We start from the raw sequence: 20472 nt of genomic DNA, 5'->3' as shown, positions 1-20472 counted from the left end.
CAGAAGACATCCCTCCTTTCTTGAATGCTGGACTGCTCTCAGCTCCTCTCAGCCATGCAAGCAAGCAGGCCCTTCTCTCTGCTATGCATGTCCCCTCTCAGTCATGCAGGCCTCCTCTTGGCCCCCTCAGGACAGGCCTCCTCTTGGCCATGCATGCCCTCTCTTACCCATGCAGGGTCTCTCTGCTTTCAGCCTTCCTGGCATCGGCCTCTCCGCTGCTAACCGACCCAGATCACAGCCATTGTAGCAGTTTTGTTCAACTCTCTTAGCTGCAGTCTTAGCAGCAAGTTTCTGCTGTCAACACTGACTCCACCACAGAGTCCTCTCAGGCTTGCCGCTGCTGACTCTGCTGCAGGGCCCCTTTTGGGCCTATCTCCACAGCTCTTCCACAGGGTGCCTTCTGGGCCTGTCACTGCCAGCTCTGCCACAGGACCTCTTCCAGGCCTCTCACTGTCTTCAGTGTTACAGCCCTTGACCTGTGTTACAGCTCTTTTAGGAGGTAAGTCCATTCATTGGGGTAAGGAGAGTTTCTTCAATACATTGATGCTGAACTAGAAATAGAACTACCATACAATCCAGCAATCCCACTCCTTGGAATATATCCTAGAGAAATAAGAGCCTTTACACGAACAGATATATGCACGCCCATGTTCATTGCAGCACTGTTTACAATAGCAAAAAGATGGAAGCAACCAAGGTGCCCATCAACGGATGAATGGATAAATAAATTATAGTATATTCACACAATGGAATACTACACATTGATAAACAACAATGATGGATCTGTGAAACATATCATAATATGGAGGAATCTGGAAGGCATTGTGCTGAGTGAAATTAGTCAGTTGCAAAAGGACAAATATTGTACAAGACCACTATTATAAGAACTCAAAAAATAGTTTCATCAGAGAAGAAAATACTCTTTGATGGTTATGAGAGTGCGGAGGGAGGGAGAGGGGTTCTCACTAATTAGATAGTAGATAATAACTATTTTAGGTAAAGGGAAACACAACACACAATAGAGGAGATGTCAGAACAACTGGATTAAACCAAAAGCAAAGAAGTTTCCTGAATAAACTGAACACTTCCAAGGCCAGCAAAGCAGGGGCGGGGGTTTGGGGGCCATGGTTTCAGGGGACATCTAAGTCAACTGGCATAATAAAATCTATTAAGAAAACATTCTGCATCCCACTTTGGAGAGTGGCGTCTGGGGTCTTAAACGCTGGCAAGCAGCCATCTAAAATGCATCAATTGGTCTCAACCCATCTGGAACAAAGGAGAATGAAAAACACCAAAGACACAAGGTAATTATGAGCCCAAGAGACAGAAAGGGCCACATAAACCAGAGACTATATCAGCCCTGAGACCAAAAGAACTAGATGGTGCCCGGCTACAACTGATGACTGCCCTGACAGGGAACACAACAGAGAACCACTGACGAAGCAGGAGAGCAATGAGATGCAGACCTCAAATTCTCATAAAAAGACCAGACTTAATGGTCTGACTGAGACCCCTGTGGTCATGGTCCCCAGACCTTCCGTTAGCCCAAGACAGGAATCATTCCCAAAGCCAACACTTCAGACATGGATTGGAATGGACTATGGGATAGAAAATGATACTGGCAAACAGCTTTTTGGATCAAGTAGGGACATGACACTATGTAGGCGGCTCCTGTCTGGAGGGGAGATGAGAGGGTAGGGGAGATCAGAAGCTGTCCTGAATGGACACGAAAACAGACAGTGGAGGGAAGGAGTGTGCTGTCTCATTAGGGGTAGGGCAAGTAGGCGTTTATAACAAGGTGTATATAAATTTTTGTATGAGAGATTGACTTGATTTGTAAACTTTCACTTAAAGCACAATAAAAATTAAAAAAAGGAAAAAAGAAAACAAATGGTACTTGCTATAAACCTTCGATACTAGAAATTCCATGAGGTTGTAAAGAGAAGTTTGGTGGAAAGAATCTGGTGAGCCAACATGAGCATTGTATACATCCCTGTACATTGCCCAATGAGTGGCTTACCTTTCTTGTTTTCACGGAATTTATGTTTCTATAGAGTTACCAATATCAAGTCTCTCGTAACAGGTCCAAAGAAACTATGATGCCTCTTCACACTGATGTCTCTTGCTTTTCAGGCCAATTTGTTATTTTTAAGATGTATTTATGCAAACCCCACCTCCAAGCCCCAAAGCACTGCAGGTAGCTTGTAATGAAATAACAGTAAATCTGCTGGAATAAAAAGAGAAATTCAGACTGAAGCAGCTTAATAACCACGGGGGCTAGTCAACACATTATGAAGTTTACAAAGTGGCAAAGCGCTAGACAGAGAAGCCACAGCAGATGATGCAGCCAAATCAGAATTTGGCTTCATCCAGCCCTCTTTTCTACAAGCCTTCGGTGTGGGAAAGATAATTGAATCCAGCTCCCAAATCGAGCACCTTGAATGAGGAAAAAGCAAAGCCAGAAAAGCCATGTATTGATTAAACTATTCCTTTCTATAAATAACTAGATGAGATGTCTCACTTTGATCCTGCTGGGGTGGGGGCAGGGGGCAGCAGGGAGGGTAACTAACAGCAGGATCAAAGGCAAAAAACCCAAGCCGGGGAATCTGGCCATTTCTTAGGGAATCTGCTAAATATCACATGCCCACCCTTCCACCCACCAGTAGGATCTCCCACCCCAGCAAAGATGCAGACCAGAAATCATACCTGGAGGCCCGGAGCCTAGTACCAGGACCCCACGGCCACAGCATGAGCTCCAGGGCCTGGACCTGCCCAGGCACCTGTAAGCGGCCCAGGATGGTGATGGCCACTGCCGAAATGCGCCCGGAGGGGTGGGAACATGTAAGCTGGAACAGACTGGGGAAAGGTCCAGGTCAGGATACCCCTGGGGCGGGGGAAGGAGAGCTGTCCCAAATTCTGCCCACACTTCAGCCACCCCTGGGCACATCAGCTCCTCCAGGGCCCCCTTCTTGCTGCCCTCCTCCACTTGGCTGCCCAGAACACCACCTTGCCTGCCCCAGCATCCTATGAAGTAGCCCCAACTATCCTCTAGGTCTCGCCTTAAATGTCAGAATGTCACTTGCGAGGGAGGCTACCCTTGACCACTGGGCTAAGTGAGGTCCCCTTCCAGGCTCCCTGCACAGCACCATTCACCTTGGAATTGCCTGTATGTCTCTCTTGCCCTTGAGACTGGAAACCAACCCTTGGGGGCAGGGACTGGCTCTTCCTTTTTCCTGGCACATGATGAAGTTAACCAAAAAAAAAAAAGCATATTATAAAGTTTTGCTGAATGAGTGAATGAGAAAAGAAAAAGCCACCAAGCACGGCTGCCTTTAATACATGGTATTTGGTGAAGGAGGTACAGAACATGGGCTTAAGTAAATAAATTGTTTACTCTGGATTTCATTTCCATTATTTACACCTGCCACAACCAGTAACTGAGATCTGTTTCCAGGAAGCACCTGAAGGATTTGAACTGTCAACCTTCTGGTTAGCAGATGTGGCTCTTAACGACTACGCCACCAGGGTTTCCTACTCTTACCCTTCCTTTATTAAGGACACCACCAGATTTCCACTGCTAACCTACAGATGAGGGTCCCTGGAGTGCTAGACTACTAACAGAGAGATTGACGGTTCAAACCCACCCAGAGGCACCTAAGAAGAAAGGCCTAGTGATCTGCTTTGGAAAGGTCCTAGCCTTGAAAACCGTACAGACCAAGTTCTACTCTGCAACACATGGAGTCGCCATGAGTCAGAACAGACTCAACATCTGTAGTTTACCCTACAGATGAAGTCTTAATTCCGCCATCTGAATCTGAATCCTTCACCTTCATCACAACAATTTCAAGAAAGGACTTGAGGCTTCCCTCTCTCTATTTTGGGGAATAGAAAATTCATTATTCTGTAATGGGACACAGATTGACACGTTAGTTATAATCCTCCCCAAAGGAGATAAGGAAATAAATGGAAAGAGGACGCATTGGGGGAAAGGAATCATGTTTGAGACCTATGGGGAAGTGTCTGTAATGCTCTGTGGAACAACTCTGTGTCAAAGCCCATCTAAAGTGAGACATCCCATCACTGGTGGGTTTTCTGGTAAAATGAGAGCAGGACGGTGTATTAACGCATAGGAGAGCTAAGCAGCACAAGCCAGGCTTTCAAGCTTCTAGGATGAGACAAAGGCTGAAATTCAGAGGTGATCAGAATCAACATAGGCATGTTAAAGGGACATGGATGAAGCTTCCAACCAAGCAGCCAGCTGATGGGCACCAGATCCATGGTGATGCACCTCCCTGTAAGTTAGCTAGCTACTGGGCACGTGCTGCTTATTGATTCTTTTTACATGATTGAAAAATGGAAAATGGAGTTTATCCTGCAAAAATAAAACAAGTGTTTTGGTTCTCTAGATTGTGTTAAACCCACCTGAACTGAATATTTTAACTATTTTTAATAAATTAACTGTTTTTTAATTTAAAAAAAATGGTGCAGGAAAAATTGGATTTCCACAGGCAGAAAAATGAAATAGAATCCATGCCTCACCTCACACCATACACAAAAACAAATTCAAAATGGATTAACAACCTAAATGTGAAAACTAAAACTGTAAAATTCTGACAAGAAAATGCAGGGGCAACACTGTCAGGCCTAGCTTTTAACAATGATTATCTATATAACGAAAGCAGAAATAGCAAAAGACAAAATAAATGGGACCATATAAAAATTAAAAACTTTTGTTCATCAAAAGACTTTGCCAAAAATGTGAAGAGACAAGGCACCAACTAGGAGAATATCTTCAGAAACCATATATCCAATAAGAAACTAATAACCAAAACATATATGAAACTTTGACAACAAAAAGACAAATAACCCAATTATAAAATGGGTAAAGGACTTAAACAGACATTTTACCAAAGAGGACACTCAAATGGCCACCAAACACATGAAAAGATGCTCAACGTTATTAGCCATCAGAGAGACGCAAATCAAAACCATAACAAGATACCATCTCTGTCCTATAAGAATGGCTAAGATTAAAAAACAAACAAATAGAAAATCACAAATGTTAGTGAGGATGTGGGAAAATTGGAACCCTTATCCATTGCTGGTGGGAATGCAAAATGGTACAGTCATAGTGGAAAACTGTGTAGCAGTTCCTCAAAAAACTAACAATGAACTACCATAAAAAAAAAAAATTTTTTTTTTTTATCATATGACCCAATAATTCAACCCCTAAGTATACCTAAAAGACTGAAAGCAGAGACTCAAACAGAGACCTGTACACCAATGCTCACTGCAGCAGTATTCACAATAGCCAAAAAGTAGAAACAATCTAAACACCCAACCACAGGTAAATGGATAAACAAAATGTGGTACATACATACAACAGAATACTACTCAGCCAGTGGAAGAGACAAAGCCTTGATACACACTACAACATGGATGGAGAGTGAAGGCATTATGCTGAGTGAAGTCAGTCAGTCACAAAACGATAAATATTGTATGACCTTACTTATATTTAAAAAGACAAATTTATAGAGACCAAAGTTTATTAGCGTTTATCAGGGGTGGAAGGGTGGAGGAAAGGGGTGGTTATTGCGTATGAAATACTGACTTTCAGCTTATAGTGATAGAAAAATTACATTGATTAAGGGTAGGGGTGCACAGCCAAGTATTGTAAGTGCTGCCAATAAGTTGTACACCTGTAAAAAGCTGAATTGGCAAAAGCTGTGCGAGAGACAAATTTATAACAATGACAAAAAAAAAAAAAAGAGTAGCTGCTGAGGCTGCTTATGTACAACTAAATACCTCATGGGATTTGGTTCCTTGGTTTGCAGGTTTAGCGTCATGGTTTCATGGGACATCCCAGTTAATTGGCATAATAATATGTTTAATGCTCTGTTCTACTTCCTAGTTTGTTCTGTAGTTCCTGTGGTCTTAAAAACTTGCAAGTAGCCATCTAAGCACAATGGTTGGTCTCTATTCACCTGGAGCAACAAAGGAAGATGGAGAGTCAGGAATAGTAGGAGGACATGGAATGTGTGGCTAACTGCCTCCATGAATACCTACCTTCTTTGCCATGAGACCAGAAGAACTGGATGGTACCCAGCTACCATTACTGAATATTTTGATCAAAGATTCCATAGAAGGATCCTGATCAAAAGGAGGGAAATGCAGAACAGAATTTCAAATTCTCATAGACTCTGGACTTTCTGGAGCCATGGAGGCTGGATGAACCCCTGAAACTATTGCCCTAAGATAATCTTTAAACCTTAAACCAAAAATATCCCCTGAAGTCTTCTTAAAACCAAACAATATTTTAGCTTAACTAGTAAATATGTCTGCCTTGAGCATTATGCTCTTTTAAGAACCATCTACATGGGATCAACAGCAACTCAAAAGATTAGACAGGAAACTTAGGGGGCAGTGAGTTTATACTGATGAGGGAGGAACAACTCAGAAAAGCAGGGTGAGAATGGTTGTACAACTTGAAGAATGTAACCAATATCACTGAACTGTACATGTAGAAACTGTGAACTAAAGTATGTTCTGCTGTGTATACTCTGAACAACAAATTAAATAAACAAATAAATAAATAAAAAGGGGAAATATATAAAAGAGGGAAATATACACATGAAGGACTGGCTCACATGCTTTCATGAGTATGTGCTCATGCTTAAAATGAGGGGGCAGAAGGGAGGATTCCCACTGGATCTACTCTTCTTTTCCTGGTGGATTTGAGGAAGATGGGGTGGGGAAATATGCTGATATGACTATATGATACAACTACGTGATTTTTAAGAAGCTGTAACTATGAACGTATGATACAACTGTATGATTCTTAAGAAGCTATAACTGTGAATGTGAGTACCTTAAGAGAGGTTTACTGCAAGATTTCAGGTTTAGTGCAAGATATGATACCATACTTTGACATCATAGGTCAGCTATATCAATATGCCTGCTTTTGGAATCTCACAAGCAGATAGAGTCTCGTTATGAACCAGAGTGACCTTGGCCTAGAAGAAGTTTTCACCCTGTGAAGAGAGGAAGGACTGGGCTAATTGTTAATGGCTAATTTGGACTGAGATTGTAATACTGAGACTTATGCCCATGGGGGTGGAATTAGTCCTCCAAATGTAAGCATGTGAAAAAACCTATGACCAAAGGCCAGGGGGTGAACCGTGAGGTGTGGAATCACCTTGCTGAAAGGCATCTGGCATTTTGTTCTCAGTTCTTTTGAGCTGTACCAGCACCTGAGACTAACAAATGGGTGCTGACCCAACAAAGAGGGACCACCTGGGGGCCTAACACTAAGTCTCACTGACTATGTCTATCATGCCATGTGGTGAGGTCAATAAAGGCCTTGGAAGACGAAAGATCAGGGAGCTTCCTAGTTGGTGACCATGCATGGGAGAGGGTAGCGAGTACCTCCATGGGACACGCAAGTTCTGCGCTGTGACCCCTCCCAGGCCTCACCTATGTATTTCTTCATTTGTATGCTGTTTTATTATATTAAAGCTGTCATTGCAAGTATGGTGTCTCTTGTGAGCTCTGTGAGTTTTCCAGCAAACTCTCAGACCCAAAAGAGCAAGGAAGTCAGCTGATCTGAAGCCGATGGAGTCATGTGGACTCCCATGCTTTCATCTAGTATTCTGGGGGAGTAGAGGAAAACCCCCGTTTTGGGTCCAGCTGGTCTGAGGACAACAGAGTCATATGGACTCCTGAACTTGCAGCTGGTATCTGCTGATCTAGCCCTTTGTGGCTGGGGATGAGTGAGAGAAGGGGCTGGCTGGTATGAAGTGGAGGGAGTCATAGTGGACTCTTAAACTTTTCCAAAAAATAGAAGAGGAGGGAATACCTCCTAACTCATTCTATGAAGCTAATGTTGTTGGTGGTGTTGTTGTTGTGTGCCATTGAGTAGATTTTGGCTCATGGTGTCCCTGTGTGACACATCAGAACTGTCCCATAGTGTTTTCTAGGCTGTAATCTTTATGGGAACAGATCTTCAGTTCTTTCTCCCATAGAGCCACAGGGTGGGTTCAAACCATCAACCTTTAAGTTAGTAGCCAAGCGCTTACCTGTTATGGCACCAGGAAGACTTAGACTAACATTGCCCTGATACTAAAACCATACAGAAATACCACAAGAAAAGACAACTACAGACCAATATCGCTTAAGAATATAGATGCAAAAATCCTCAACAAAATACTAGCAAACTAATCCAAAAATATATTAAAAGGATTATACACCGTAACCAAGTGAGATTTATCCCAGGAATGTTAAGGGTGGTTCAATATTAAAAAATCAATGTCATATACCACATTAATAAAAGAAAAGAACCACATAACCATTTCAATTGATGCAGGGAAGGCATTTCACAAAATCCAACACCCTTTCATGGTAAAATTATTCAACAAGATAGAAATAAACGGAAACTAGTCAATTTGATAAAGTACATTTATGAAAAAACTCACAGCTAAGCATTATACTCAATGGAAAAAGACCCCCTGCTCTCACCACTGCTATTCAATATTGTACTGAAAGTGTTAGTCAGAGAAATTAGACAAGAAAAATAAATAAAAGGTATCCAAATCAGGTAGGAAGATGTAAAACTATTCCTTTTCCCAGATGACAAAATTCTATATATAGAAGATCCCAAAAGAATCCACAAAAAAACTATTAAAGCTAATAAATGAAGTCAGCAAAATGGCAGGATACAAGATCAACACAAAAAAATCATTCAGGTTTTTGTATATCAACAACAAACAATCTGAAAGAAAACTAACAAAACAATTCCATTTATAACAGCATCCAAAAGAAGAAAATACCTAAGAATAAATTTAACCAGAGACACAAAAGACTTGAATGTACAAAACTATAAAACACTACTGAAAGAATTTAAAGACCTAAATAAACGAAAGGCATTCCATGTTCATGGATCAGAAGACTTAACATTGTAGACATACTTCCTAAAGCAATCTATAGGTTCAATCCAATACCCATTAAACTTCCAAAGCCCTTCTTTATAGAAATGGAAAAGCTAATCCTCAAGTTTACATGGAACTGCAAAGGGCCCAGAATAGCCAGGGCAATCTTGAAAAAGAAGAACAGAGTAGAAGGACTCATACCTCCCAATCTCAAAACATAATATAAAGCTGCAGTAATCAAAACAGTCTGGAACTAGTATAATGACAGACATACAGACCAATGGAACAGAATTTAGTGTCCAGAGATAAGCATGCACAACTGATCTTCAAAGAGAGTACTAAATCTATCCAATGGAGAAAGAATATTCTCTTCAGCAAGTGGTGCTTGAAAAATTGTTATTTCCATGTGCAAAATAATGAAGTTGGACCCAGACTTCACACCACATACAAAAAAACTAACTCAAAACAGATCAAAAACTTTAATGCAAGATCTGTTGCCATTGTTACGCATCATCAAGTCAGTTCCGACTCATAGTGACCCTACGTACAACATAATGAAACACTGCCTGGTCCTGCACCATTCTCACAATCATTGCTATGTTTAAGCCCATTGTTGCAGTTTTTTTGTTTTTTTTTTTTGCAGCCACTGTATCAGTCCATCTCATTGAGGGTCTTCCTCTTTTTCACTGACCCACTATTTTACCAAATGAAAAAGGGTTTTAATGTAAGACATAAAACTCTTAGAAGAAAACAGGGGTAATGCTTTGGAACCTGGTCTTCAAAAATGGATTCTTAGAAATAACACTGAAAGCACAAGCAACCAAAGACAAAACAGATAAATGATACCCCATCAAAATTTAAAAAAAAAAATTGTTCATCAAAGTACTTTTATCACCCAAGTGAAGAGAAAATCTATAGACCGGGAGAAGATATTTGGTAACTGCATGTTGTACAACAGTTTAATATCAGGAAAACATAAAGAATTCCTACAACTTAACAAGAAAAAGACGAAACAGCCCAATAAAAAATAGCCAAAAGATTTGAATAGATATTTTACCAAAGAAAATAGACAAGCAGCCAAAAGTACAAGAGAAGATCCTCAATCTCATTAGCCATTGTTGTTGTTGTTGCTGTTTTAGTTGCCATCAGGTCAATTCTGACTCATGGGACCCCATTTGTGCAGAGAACTGCTCCACAGGATTTTCAAGGCTGTGACCTACTGGAAGCAGATCGCAGGCCTGTCTTCTGAGACGCCTCTGGCTGGCTTCAAGCCGCCAAACTATCAGCTAATAACCAAGCACTTAATCATTTGCACCACTCAGGGACTCCCATTAGCAATTAAAACCAAACCAAACCCATTGCCATCGAATCAATTCTGACTCATAGCGACCCTATAGGACAGAGTAGAACTGCCCCATAGAGTTTCCAAGGAGCACCAGGCGGATACAAACTGCCGACCCTTTGGTTCACTGCCATAGCACTTAGCCACTATGCCACCAGGGTTTCCCCATTAGGTGGATGCAAATCAAAACCAAAAATGAGATACCACTTTACTCCCACAAGGATGACTAAGATTTTTTAAAAAAAAGGAAAAACGTTCACAAGGTTGTGGAGAAACTGGAACCCTCATCCGTTGCTGGTGGCAATGCAAAATGTGGTACAGCCACAAAGTTTAAACACAGAACTTCCACATGACCCAGAATTTCTCTACACTTAGGTATATACTCAGAAGAAGTGAAGGCAGGAATGCAAACAGAAACCTGTACGCCAAAGTTCACTGCAGCACTATTTACAATAGACAAAAGGTGGAAACAATCTAAATGTTCATCAACAGATGAATGGATAAACAAAATGTGATATATCCATTCAATGTAATATTCCTCACCCACAGGGAGAGATGAAGTCCTGATACATGCTACAATACGGATGAACCTTGAAAACATGCTAAGTGAAGTAAGTCAATCACAAAAGGGCAAATATTGTATGATGTCACTTATACGAAAAGGAGCCCTGGTGACACAACGGTTAAGAGCTCGGCTGCTAACTGAAAGGTCAGCCATTCGAACCCATCAGCCACTCCACAGAAGAGAGATGTGGCAATCTGCTTCTGTAAAGGTTACAGCCTTGGAAACCCTATGGGGCTGTCGTACTCTGCCCGTTAGGGTCACTAGGACTGGGAATCGACTCAATGGCAACGGGTTTTTGTTTTTACTTATATGAAATATCTAAAAGAGGAAAATGCATAGAAACCAAAGTTTATTAGTGGTTAGCAGGAGCGGGAGGAAGGGGAAAGCACTGTTTAGGAAGCATTGAGTTTCTGTTTATGGTGATGGAAAATTGGGCAACAGATGTTGGTAATGGTTGCACAACATTGTTAATGAAATCAGTGTCACTAAATTGTACATACAAAAAATCTTGAATTTGCAAATGTTTATAAATCTTTACAATAATAAAAAAAGAAAGAAATGAGGAGTCATTTACAGGATATACTGCCAAGTAAAAAAGCAGGTACGAAACACTGTTAAGAAAAAAGGGAAGACTGTGGAAAAATACATGTATTTATCAATATTTGTTAAAAGAGACAAGGAAAGTATATACCAAAACCTAATAAAGTTGGATTAGCTGTAGGAATGGGAATAAGGTATATTGGATAGGAATGGATATACTGAATACATTTTGTTGCAGAATTTTGACTCAAGAATTATGTAAATGTTTTCATATTCAAAATGTACAATTAAACTTTATTAAAATCCCTAGAAATCGGAAACAAACTGAAGTTTATTTTATATAAAGTTGATGACAAAACTACACAGAGGAAAAAGAAATATTTCAATTGACTGTACATCAACAGAAAAATATATTTTAAGGACAAATAGGAAAAACATTAAAGTTCATACAGTCTCACTCTCTGTCATTAAACATATTGTTAATTACTTAGAAAATACTATATACACTGTGATAAATTGAATAACAATCTTAATATTGTTAGGACCTAGAATTTTCGGGCTAAGTTAAAAAAATTAAATAAGTAAGTTACATAAAAACCATGTAATATTACATATGGATTGAAAATGCCATATACTCATTTATTCTTTTCAAAAATGGCTACATTGGTTTTAGCTCTGAGATATAGACAGCTGGAAACAGTATCGTTCCCATTCTTAAAACAAACCAAAAAAGCAAGACGAACTGCAAATTAATAGCTTTTCTTGAACCTACCAGAGAACTGAAGTCTCAGGGCAAACAGGTAACCTGAAATTTGAACAGAGAGAGGTCTATGCAGGGAAAACAAGACCTGAGCATTTGCTTGCCTGGAATAGACAATGCTGAAAACTTCACACGCTGATTTAAAGGAAAAAAAAAAAAAGCCCAAACCCATTGCCATCGAGTCGATTCCAACTCATAGAGACAATATAGGACAGAGAAGAACTGTCCCATGGGATTTCCAAGGAACCGCTGGTGGATTCAAACTGTCCACCTTTTGGCTAGCAGCCAAGCTCTTAACCACTGACCTACCAGGGCTTCAATAAGCTGGTAGAAAAATTAATGTAGAGATTTTTTAACAAATTGCCAAAGGCTGTCTTTGGGTTGGCATGAGAGTGTGAACCTTCTGAGGGCTTCAGACTGGTGAGAGGCAGGTACTCCCACCCTCTTGAAGGCTTTTCCTCTGGGAACCCCACCAGGTTCTCACAGGGAGGGCAGGGAGAATTTAGAGAAAGCACTCCCCCTCTTCCACCATGCTCGCTGGGAGAAAGGAATAGTGATTACTGCCCAAATCCACCCAGACTTATCTCCCATATGGCCACTACAGAACAAAAGGAGAGGAAGGTCACTGTTGCACTGGTGAAATCCCATTACAGGTCGGGGAGGGCAAGAAGCCCACCACCAAAAGTCCACCCAGCCGCATCTTCCCTAAGCAAAAAAAGTTTTAATCTGCAAAAGGAAGAATATTAAAAACAGATTCTGAGGGCACTAGTGGTAACCCACTGCAGCTGGGGAAGGTAAAGGGCTGGGGGAAGAAACTCCACCTCTGGAGAAGGGACAGAAGCACTTTGAAGGCCATATCCAGAGACACAGGTTCACAGTGCCTGCCTAAGACTGAGGGCTAATCCAACCATTAGAGAATGCCACAATTACCCACGTGCCAATAGCATGCTAACAAATGTCAAATAAAAATATAAGCAAAATGAAGTCACAAGACACAAATCCTCTGCAAGGAACAGTGCAAAAGGAAAAAAAAAAAAGCCAGGCAGGAGACAAAATCAAAGTATCTCTATAGGAATTTACTGGTGGAATATCACAGCAATAACAAACTTCAAGCTCAGCCCAACTCCGAGCTAGATTAGCACTAAAGGCCTAGCAGAAAGAATGCTCATCTCCAAGCATAAAAAACATTTGCTATGAGTCGGAATCGACTCGAGGGCACTGGGTTTTTTTTTTGGGTTCAGTATCTACTATATTATATAATGTGTTCAAATAAAAAACCAAACCAAAATTCATTGCCATCAAGTCAATTCTGACTCATAGCAACCCTACAGGACTGCCCCATAGGGCTTCCAAGGAGCAGCTGTGGATTCAAACTGTCGACATTTTGGTCAGCAGCCAAGCTCTTAACCACTGCACCACCAAAGCTCCAGAATATGTTCAGCTTTCAACAAAAATTATGAACCATATGAAAATGCAAAATAAAAGCCTTCAAGGACAAAGCAGTCATTACAACCAGACTCAGATATGACACAGATGTTGAAACTATCAGAGAATTTAAAGTAACTACAATTAATATGTTTAAGGCTCTAAGGCAGAAGGGAGATAAAATGCAAGATCAGACAGGTAATTTCAACAGAGAGACAGACACTATAAGAATAAATGGAAATGCCAGAAATCAAAAACACAGTAACAGAGTCAAAGGATGCCTTTAACGGGTCAGAAGTAGATTCTATACAGCTGAGAAATGAATCCACAAACTGGAAGATAGGTCAAGAGAAATTACCCAAACTAAAACACAAGGAGAATAAAAGAGTAGGGGCTGGGGGAAGAAACCAGAGCAAATTACCCAAGAGCTTTGGGAAAATATCAAATGGTCTAATAAACATGTAATTTGAATACCAGAAGGAGACGAAAGAGAAAACAAAGCTGTAGAAATACTTGAAGAAAGGATGGCTGAGAATTTCCCAGCATTTGTGACAGGCCCAGTAGGGTTTCTGGTAGGAATGCAAGGCTGGTTCAACATTCAAAATTCAATCAATGTAATTCACCATTAACATAGTAAAGGAGAATAACAGAATAAAATAGAAAATCTAACTGATCACACCAGTAGATACAAGAACAGCATTTGGCAAAATTCAACTATTTGTGATAGAAACTAGGAGTATAAGAGAACTTTCTTAACCTAATAAAAAGGGTATATATGGGAAACTGACAGCTAAAATCATACTTACTTGATGATGAAAGACTGAAATCTACTCCCACTAATATCAGGAACAAGGTAATGACAGCGTCTCTCACCACTCTTACTCAGTATTGTACTGGAAGTCCTAGTGGCTACAATAAGGCAAGGAAAAGAAGTGAAAGGCATATAGATTAGAAACCATGGGGAAAAAATGTCTTTTATCTGCAGATGACGAGATTGTCTGTGTAGGAAATCCCAAAGAATCTACAAAAAAAAAAAAAAAATCCTAGAAATAATAAGTTTAACAAGGTCTTAGGATGCAAGATCAATGTAAAAAAGTCAGTTGTATTATATATACTAACAATTATCAACCAGAATTTGATATTTAAAACTCAATATCCTTTTCAATAGCACTGAAAATGTTGTTGCTGTTGTTAGGTGCCGTCGAGTCGGTTCTGACTCATAGCGACCCTATGCACTGAAAATACTTAGGTATAAATCAAACCAAATGTGTTTAATCGTTATGCTGAAAACCACAAAACAGTGAATAAATCAAAGATCAAATAAAGAGATACACAGTGTTCATGGATTGGAAAACTTAACATCTTTAAGATGTGAATTCTGCCCAGTCTGATATATAGATTCAGCAAGATCCCAACCAAAATCCCAGCAAGGTTTTTTGTAGATATCAACATTCTGACTCTAAAATTTATATAGAAAGGAAAAAGAACTAAAATAGACAAAGCAATTCGGACAAAGAAAACCAAAGTTGGAGAACTCAAATAAAAAACCTGCCTGAAGGCTCTGGGGAGTGAACAGAAGCCAGGAAGGTTTTAGAAGGGTGGAGACTTGAAAGCACTGAGTGAATACTTGGTTTTGTTTAACGACTTTAGTTTTCGGGTATGCAGTTGCAGTACTGGTATAAACCAAAATCCACTGCCAAGGAGTCGATTCCGACTCATAATTTGGATTGAAAATTTGCCTTCTTTCTAAACAGGGCCACAGTGACCACAGTGAAGGAGGGAAGCCAAAGAAAGAGAGAATCACAGAGAGAAAGCAACAAATTCGATGTGTGAACTCAAGTTTCTGACTGACCCCTGAATCGTGCATACATGCGAAAGACTCAAAGCAACTTTTTATCTAAAGTGCAGGATTCTTCTAAATCTTCTGCCAACTGTGCATAAAATGAAACAACTAAGACAAACACTTACTATGTTCCAGCAACGAATATTCTCACGTTTAAATACCTCAACCATCTTATGAGATGGCATTGTTCCTATCCTTGGCGGAATCAGGCATCTTGCCTCACACAGCAAATAAAGGGCAGAATCAGGACTAGAACCAGGACATCTGCCTCAAAGGCCCTGCTCTCAAATATTACTTGCACCGTGAAAACAAAATGCGTGATTTTCAGGTGCCTTTTCGTCTGATTTGTTCTGGTTACCTGTGTGTGCTTCTGAGGGACGGTGGACGGTTCAGCACCTTTTGTGTTTTATTTACTTATGGGGGGGGGGGCGCGCTTGCGGTCTCTACTTGACAGCCTCCCGGCGGAGTCCAGAAAGAAGCGGCCTGAGCAGAGAGAGTTGGGGAGCAGGAGGAAGGGCGGGGAGGTCCTGGACACTCACCGCTCAGGCCTCAAAACCGCCACCTCCACCGCCACCGCCGCTGAGGGGCGCGCGTCGACCCAGGCGCAGCGCCTCCCTCCGAACGCCCTCCTCAACCGCCCAGCCGCGTCGCCGGCCCCCGCGGACGGGTGTGCCCGCCTCTCCCAAAGGCGTGGACCCCGCGCAACGCGCGACAGCCCCGTGCCCACACCCCGTCCTCGTGCCCGCGCGCCGACCCCGTGCCCGCGTGTTGACCCCGTGCCCGCGCGCCGACCCCGCGCCCCAGTGCTCGCCACGCGCCACGCCCGGCCCCGCCCCCGCCCCCGCAGACCTGGCGCCGCCACTTGTTCTGCTCACCCCCGGGTCAGCCCTCGGAGCTCTCAGCCCGTGACCCCGCAGCGCCTGGGGCCTCATCCACCTCATCCCACGTGAACTGCCTGGGGCCCCCAGTCTTGAAAAGGACCCCACCTCGTGCCCTTTCTCATGCTCCCCTGGCTCTCGGCTCCACCCTCCTGGAGGACCCCCCAATCCCGCTTCGCTCCGGGACTCCCCTCTCGCTCTCATCTCGCGGTCACCCTAAGCGGACCCGGCCGCGGGCGGCAGATGTCTGAAGCCTTGTCCAGAGTCCGTTGGGGTTATCGGAGAGCTCCCAGGGGCGTAGGCACAGAGTCCTGCAAGCTTCCGCGCGCGGGCCACCCAAAGATCCCCTTTCTGAGGCGGACCCAGCGCTCTGGGCGCCGGTCACCCGTCCCTTTCGCCAGGGACGCGGCTGCTCTACCCCAATCCGCCACCCAGGAGCGGATTAACCAATAAACACGGTATGCTTTTACAGTAAGCAAGGTACCATGTGCTTAATTGTATTTACTTACTAATCTGAAATGTGAAAACCAGATGAAACTGCGCTACAGATTAGTAAGCACATTTAAACCCGTAGCTACCTTGTTTATTGGGTGATGAGTCCCTACCTCCGTCCCTCTGTGTGTGTTTCCACCCCATGGTGCTTGCCTCCTCTGCCCACTACCCTTCAGCTCATAGAACCCCCCCCCCCCCACCCCGCCACACACACACACAGACACAGTCTCTCTCTTTTGCGCGCGCTGCCCTACCCTGGCCATTCGGTTCAGCCCCACCTCAAATTTTTCTCAAGCTCCCCGAATTCCTCAGTAGTTGCTCCTCCCGCAGGCCCAGCCCAATACCGACGTCCACTGGAGCCGCAGGTCCTGAATTCATTACCTTGTCAGTTCAAGTGGCGCTGGACCCTTTTCATAGTTCTCCTTCGCAGCCGACTTGAGGTTCAGCTTTGTCAGAAGAGGGCGCTGGAGGAACACTGCATGACAACGGGCTTCTCTTGCTGGTAAAGGTGTTCTCTCGTTCTTACTCCCATTTGTGGGGCCAGCCGCCCTGTGGGGGCATTCAGAGGCACTCAACGCCCGTTAAGAGCGGATTCCCAGTGAGCCACACAGGTGCACAGTGGTCAGTTTCCCAGCGCCAACCTGCCAACATCCCCAGAATTGTTTCCTGCGTGCCAGTCCCAGTTGCAGTTCGCTGTCCGCCAGTCTATACCATCGGGTTATTTTCTGCCTGCTCGGCAACTGTGGAACAGCTACGGTCCAGGATCAATGAACTTTTCCAGGTGGGCCACAATTACACCTCCAACCAGGTCTGATCCCAGCCTTGGGGAGGGTCCCCTTCTAAGTTCGTTTCTTCCATGAGTATTTTCCCTAACCCAAAGGGTGTTCTTTAGAGTTCCCTTTACCTCCTTATAGACAACCTTCTGTTACAGGTAATTCCTTAAACTTTCCCCGTTCAAATTACTGCGTGGTTTCTGCCTCCTCACTGGGACACTGATCAACCTGCTCGCATACTTGCTGGGCAACCTTGGACAAATTCCTTAGCCATTCTGAGCCTCTAATATGCAATAGTAATAATATTTAAAAAACCAAACCCATTGCCATGGAGTCCATTCCGACTCATACAGATTTGTTAGGACAGAGTAGAATTGCCCCATAGGGTTTCCAAGGAGCAGCTGGTGGGCTCAAACTGCTGAACTTTTGGTTAGCAGCATAGCTCTTAACCGCGGTGCCACCAGGGCTCCAAAATATAGCACCTGCTTATCTCAGAAGGAACCCTGGTGGCGCAGTGGTTAGGAGAGTGATTGTTAACCAGAAGATCAGCAGTTGAAATCCATCAGCCACGTTTTGGAAACTCTGTGGGGCAGTTCTGCTCTGTCCTACAGGGTCTCTATGACTTGACATCAATGGGTTTGTTTTGTTTTTTGGTTTAGTCTCAGAAAGTTGTAGTAGGATTAAAGGATGTAATGTACATACTTAGTAGAGGACCTGACACATGTTTGTTTGCTTGCTTTAGGTGAAAGTTTACAGTGCAAATTAGTTTCCCATTCAATAATTTATACACAAAATGTCAGCACTCTCCCCATTTCTACCCTGAATTCCTGGTTCCCATTTGTGTGGTTTTCCCGCCCCTTCCTGCCTTCTCCTCTTTGCTTTTGGGCAAATGTTGCTCTTTTGGTCTTGTATAGTTGATTGTTCCAAGGAGCACTTTCCTCATGGGTGTTATTGTTTATTTTATAGGCCTATTATATAAAATTTTTTTTTTTTTATATGGGGAGCCCTGGTATCACAGTGGTTAAGAACTTGGCTGCTAACCAAAAGGTTGGCGGTTCAAATCCACCAGCTGCTCCTTGGAAAGCCTGTGGGGCAGTTGTACTCTGTCCTATAGCATTGCTATAAGAATCGACTGGACAGCAATGAGTTTGGTTTTTGGTTTTATTATTTGGCTGAAAGGTGATCTCCTGGAATGGCTTCAGATCCAAGTTAGAAGCATGATTAAGGGCCATAGTTTCGGGGTACCTCCAGTCTCTATCAGACTAATAAATCTGGTATTTGGATTTTGTTCTACATTTTTCCCCGCTGTCAGGAACCCACTATTGTGATCCTGGTCAGAGCGGTTGGTAGTGGTAGCTGGTCACCACATAGTTCTTCTGGACTCAGGCTACTGGAGGCTGTGGTTCGTGTGGGCCATTAGTCAGTCCTTTGGACTAATTGCTTCCTTGAGTCTTTGGTTTTTGTCATTCTCCTTTGCTTCTATGGGAAGAGACCAATAGCTGTTTATCTTAAATGGCTCTCCAAGCTTTTAAAACCCCAGATGCTACTCACTAAATTGGGATGTAGAACACTGACTTTGTGAACTATGTTATGCCAATTGACCTAGATGGCCTCTGAGACTATGGTCCTAAGGAGTGTTTGGTTATATCTAAGAAGTTTCCCTGACTGTGCTCCATTTTATGTAGGACTATACATGCAGTACATATGAATATATGTGTAGAAATATCTACAATTTAGTCTATATGCACGAGTGTACTCCCATATGCCCTCCCATACCTATTTAGCATACATATCTATGATTTCACTCATAAATTACTGTTATTACTGTTGTTGCAGGGTTGTATATGTTGTAGTATTAGCGTAATTGCCTTTTATTCTTGCATATCTCTCAGTGTCTTTGTCTTGGTCATGTTGTTCTGACTTTCCCCATATTATGTATTGCCTTTTCCTTCCTCAAAGTTAACATGTGTCTACACTATCTGGTTCGTGGTTTTCCATCCCTCTCCCTCCCATCCCTGGTAACCATCAAAGAATGTTACTTTCTGTTTAAACCTTTTTTAAACTTTTTATAATAGTGGTCTCATACAATATTTGACCTTTTGTGATAGACTTACTTCACTCAGCATAATGTTCTCCAGATTCATCCATGTTGTGAGATGTTTCTTGGATTCATCATTACTCTTTATTGTTGCATAGTATTCCATTGTGTGTGTATACCACAGTTTTTTTTTTTATCCATTCATCCGTTGATGGGCATTTAGGTTGGTTCCATCTTTTTTGCTATTGTGAATAATGCTGTAATGAGTATTGGTGTGCATATGTCTATTTGTATGACAGCCCTTATTTCTCTAGGATATGTTGGTAGGAGTGGGATTGCTGGATCGTATGGTATTCCTATTTCTAGCTTTTTAAGGAGGCACCATATCATTTTCCATAGTGGCTGTACCGCATTCCTATCAGCAGTGTGTAAGAGTTCCAATCTCCCCAACATTTTTTTTTAATTAGTGCCAGTAATGTCGGGTTGAGATGGTATCCCATTTTAGTTTTGATTTGCATCTCTCTAGTGGCTAATGATCTCAAGCATCACTTCATGTGTTTGTTAGCTGCCTGAATGTCTATTGGTGAGGTGTCTGTTCATGTCCTTTGCCCATTTTTTAATTGGGTTGTTTGTCTTTTTGTTGTTAAGGAGTTGAAGTCTTCTATAAATTTTAGTGATTAGACTCTGTCAGATATGTCATAGCCACAAATTTTTTCCGTGTCTGTGAGCTCTCTTTTTATTCTTTTGGAAAATCTTTGATGTGCATAAGTGTTTAATTTTTAGGAGGTTCCAGTTATCTAGTTTACCTTCTGCTATTTGTGCATTTTTTGTTATGTTTGGTATTCTATTTAAGCTGTATATTAGGGCCCCTAGCATTATTCCTATTTTTCCT

At 42.2% G+C, this 20472-nt stretch overlaps 1 protein-coding gene across 1 annotated transcript in view; it reads right to left on the bottom strand.

Annotated features, from left to right (window-relative positions):
- LOC100671125 (phospholipid-transporting ATPase ABCA3-like) overlaps positions 1-5846 on the bottom strand; it is a 230993-nt gene extending 225147 nt beyond the window's left edge. The window contains exons 1-2 of the mRNA XM_010598551.2: positions 5806-5846; positions 2707-3059 (exon numbers count right to left, since the gene is read on the bottom strand). Coding sequence (XP_010596853.2) covers positions 2707-3059; positions 5806-5846 — 394 coding nt within the window. The remainder of the gene's footprint in view (positions 1-2706; positions 3060-5805) is intronic.
- Positions 5847-20472: the final 14626 nt, after the last annotated feature.

Source organism: Loxodonta africana, chromosome 12, assembly GCF_030014295.1.
Source record: "Loxodonta africana isolate mLoxAfr1 chromosome 12, mLoxAfr1.hap2, whole genome shotgun sequence".
Classification (NCBI taxonomy): domain Eukaryota; kingdom Metazoa; phylum Chordata; class Mammalia; order Proboscidea; family Elephantidae; genus Loxodonta; species Loxodonta africana.
Note: the sequence above shows the minus strand (reverse complement) of the source record. Positions and strands in the feature narration are given on the sequence as shown.